This window comes from Dasypus novemcinctus, chromosome 19 (assembly GCF_030445035.2).
Source record: "Dasypus novemcinctus isolate mDasNov1 chromosome 19, mDasNov1.1.hap2, whole genome shotgun sequence".
NCBI lineage: Eukaryota > Metazoa > Chordata > Mammalia > Cingulata > Dasypodidae > Dasypus > Dasypus novemcinctus.
Genome location: NC_080691.1, coordinates 48220754 through 48223545, shown reverse-complemented (window position 1 = coordinate 48223545; position 2792 = coordinate 48220754). Strand labels below are relative to the sequence as shown.

General features: G+C 56.8%; 1 protein-coding gene across 1 annotated transcript; it reads left to right on the top strand.

Moving 5' to 3' along the window:
• Positions 1 to 210: 210 nt before the first annotated feature.
• VPREB1 (V-set pre-B cell surrogate light chain 1) lies at positions 211 to 762 on the top strand. The gene is made up of 3 exons (XM_071209672.1): positions 211 to 256; positions 364 to 563; positions 637 to 762. The coding sequence occupies exons 1-3, from the start codon at positions 211 to 213 to the stop codon at positions 760 to 762; spliced, it is 372 nt and encodes a 123-aa protein (XP_071065773.1).
• The last annotated feature ends 2030 nt before the right edge of the window (positions 763 to 2792 follow it).

Here is a 2792-nt window from a genome sequence, read left to right as displayed (position 1 = left end):
CTGTGCTTCCACGAGGCCGGGGCAGTGCCGCACCCGACCTGGTACCCAGACCATGCTGCAAAGCCCAGAAAGGGGGGAGGGCGTGGCCAGCAGCAGGCGGGCGGCGAGGTGGGAGGGTCACCCATTGGAGGGGGAGGAGGATGCCCAGCCAGCCCCGCGAGGATCCTAGAAGTGGGGGGCCACAGAGACAGAATCCTGCATCCGAGCATCATGTCTTGGACCCCTGTCCTGCTCCTGCTCCTCACCCACTGCCCAGGTGAGAGACCCCCACTCCCATCCCCCACCCCCATACCCGAGCTTGCAGTCCCCTGCGCCTCCCCGATTCTGCCCTGCCCGGGGGTACCACAGCCTCTGTGTTCCCAGGGGTTGCCCCCCAGCCGGTGCTGAATCAGCTGCCGTCGGCGTCCGCGCCCCTGGGAACCACGGTCAGCCTGGCCTGCACGTTGAGCCGCGACTACAGCATCGGCCTTCATAACATCTACTGGTATCAGCAGAGGCCGGGCCACCCTCCGAGGTTCCTGCTGAGATACTTCTCACACTCAGACAAGAGCCAGGGCCCCAATGTCCCCCCCGCGCTTCTCGGCATCCAAGGATATGGCCAGCAACACCGGATATTTGAGCATCTCCGGGCTGCAGCCAGAGGACGAGGCCATGTACTACTGCGCCGTGGGGAGCAGCGACAGGGAGAAGGGGTGGGAGGTAGGGAAGAGGCCAGCTTTTCCGGGGACGCAGGCACCCCGGGACACGGGCACCTTGGACTGAAGACACCGAGGCAGGCTGGGAGCCTGGGGCTTTGTCGAGCTGCTGGAGCAGCTTCTCCAGCAGCCTGGCCGTGGGTCCTGTGTGGGGGACTGGGTTCGAGGATTAAAGCTGCTCTTGTTTTAAGAAACTCATTTTGCTGAGTTTGGTCTGACCAGCGCCGCTCATCTTGAGGGGGGGGGGCGGGGGATGCCCCAGGCGTTAGGTGAAAAGGTGAGAATGGGTGGGATGCACCCAAGAACCAGCCTGGGGCGAAGGTCCCAGGAGATCCGGCCCGCGTCCTACTTGGCTGGAACTCCCATGGGGAGAGCTCAGTGCTCTTGTCCGTCACAGGGAGTGAGGGGCTGACAAAAGCAGCCGGAGTTGAGGACAGGACCCTCCTTTGCCATCTGATGATGTCCGGGAGTTACAGGGCCAACAATTTTAGGAAATGCCTTTCTTGGGCTTCAGGAGAGGGGAACGGGTGCCAAGTTCTAGGGTCTGACAATTCACTGCTGGGGGAGGGGGCTGGCCTGTGCCTGGTAGGCGGTGGATCTGCATCCCTGGCCATACTTCCCACCAGTAGCTGCCCCCTTCCAATTATGATAACTAAAAATGTCTCCAGACTTGGCCACATGTCCCCCTGGGGGCAAAATCTGGTTGAAAACCACTGGCCTGGGTGAGAGAAATGCCTTAGCTCTCCAGTGCAGAGAAGCAACAGGGGACGTGGAAAGAGTAAATATTTCAGGCTTTGGAGACCAGAGGGTCTCGGTCAGGGCTCCTCATCTCTGCACTGCAGCGCGAAAGCAGCCCTAGGCTGACTTCCCACTAGGCTTTATTCACAAAAACAGACCTCAGCTGAGTGTGGCCCTGGGCTGTAATTTAGTGACTCCTGTTCTAGAAAACACTCCAGTGCCAACCTTCAACCAAGCCATGCTTGGTGCCCCTTTGTCCTCAAGGTCGCCCTCTTACCTCTCCCTGCCTGACAACCCAGGGATGCTAAGCTTCTGGACTCCCAAAAAGATCTGGAGGCTTGGGCTTTTTCAGGTGGGTTCCTGGAGCCATGGCCCACAGTGAGGAGCCCCTAACTCCTGGGGGGTGAGTCAGTACATGGGCTAACTACGCTGCACTTTCACACGACACGCCTTACACCTGGAGGCACCAGGCAAATCAGTCCCCATGTCACCCCCCCGAACTCCCGTTTACTACAGCTAAAAAGACCCCAGGGGTCTCCCGAGGAACACTGGCACATGTCAAAACTGGCCCTTCCGTGGAATGCCAGTGAGTCTCTCTTTTGTGATATCTTAGTCCCGGCTCCTTCCATGATCCGGGTACCCTCTGGGCTTCCACTTCCTCAAACACATGACTTCTTCCTGCATCGGGCCTTTGTCCCTGGGAAGGGAGACCAGGCCCACTCTGCTAATGGCCAGCTGGTGGCCTGCTCATCTGCTGCTGCTCCATTGCGCTCATGATTTGGATCCCAGGCCATGGCGTGGGATCTGGAGAGAGCGGTATCAGAATGGGTTCTGCTATCAGCCTATTGGTCCTGTCCCACTGCAAGGCGAGACCTTGGAGTCAGTCCTTGAGCCAGGTGGAGTGTGAGCCTTAGCTCCTGTAGGCCTTGGAAGAGTCATTTGAATTCCAGACCAACAAGTTCCGATGAATATAAAGGAAGCGATAACAGCATTGATTAAGCTATATAAAGTGCTTAGCCCTGCTTTAACTGTGGTGGGCACTCAAGATAGCAGCATGTCATTATTTCCTGCAGTCAGCAGGCCTGGCCCTCCCCCTTGTGTTCCTTTAGTCCAAGTTTGAGTCGTTTTTCTCCTTCTTGATTATTATCTGGCCTCCTATCTGGTCCCCTGGTGCAGGCAGCATTTTCGTTACTCCGGGAGCCAGCTGTGCCTGCACTCCGGCTCTCTGAATCTTGATGGTGTCCCATGCCTCATCTGTAATTTCCAGTTCTATAATAGCCACATTTTTTAAAGAAAGAGAAAGAAACAGGAGAAATGATTTTTTTTCCTTTTTTTAAAGCATGGTAAGATACATAATAA

Excerpts from the sequence above, each read along its gene's own strand:
- VPREB1 (XM_071209672.1), top strand. The coding sequence starts at position 211 with ATGTCTTGGACCCCTGTCCTGCTCCTGCTCCTCACCCACTGCCCAG. Across the intron at positions 257-363 it reads GCTCCTCACCCACTGCCCAG|GGGTTGCCCCCCAGCCGGTG; the intron begins GTGAGAGACCCC and ends CTGTGTTCCCAG. Across the intron at positions 564-636 it reads ACAAGAGCCAGGGCCCCAAT|CCAGAGGACGAGGCCATGTA; the intron begins GTCCCCCCCGCG and ends TCCGGGCTGCAG.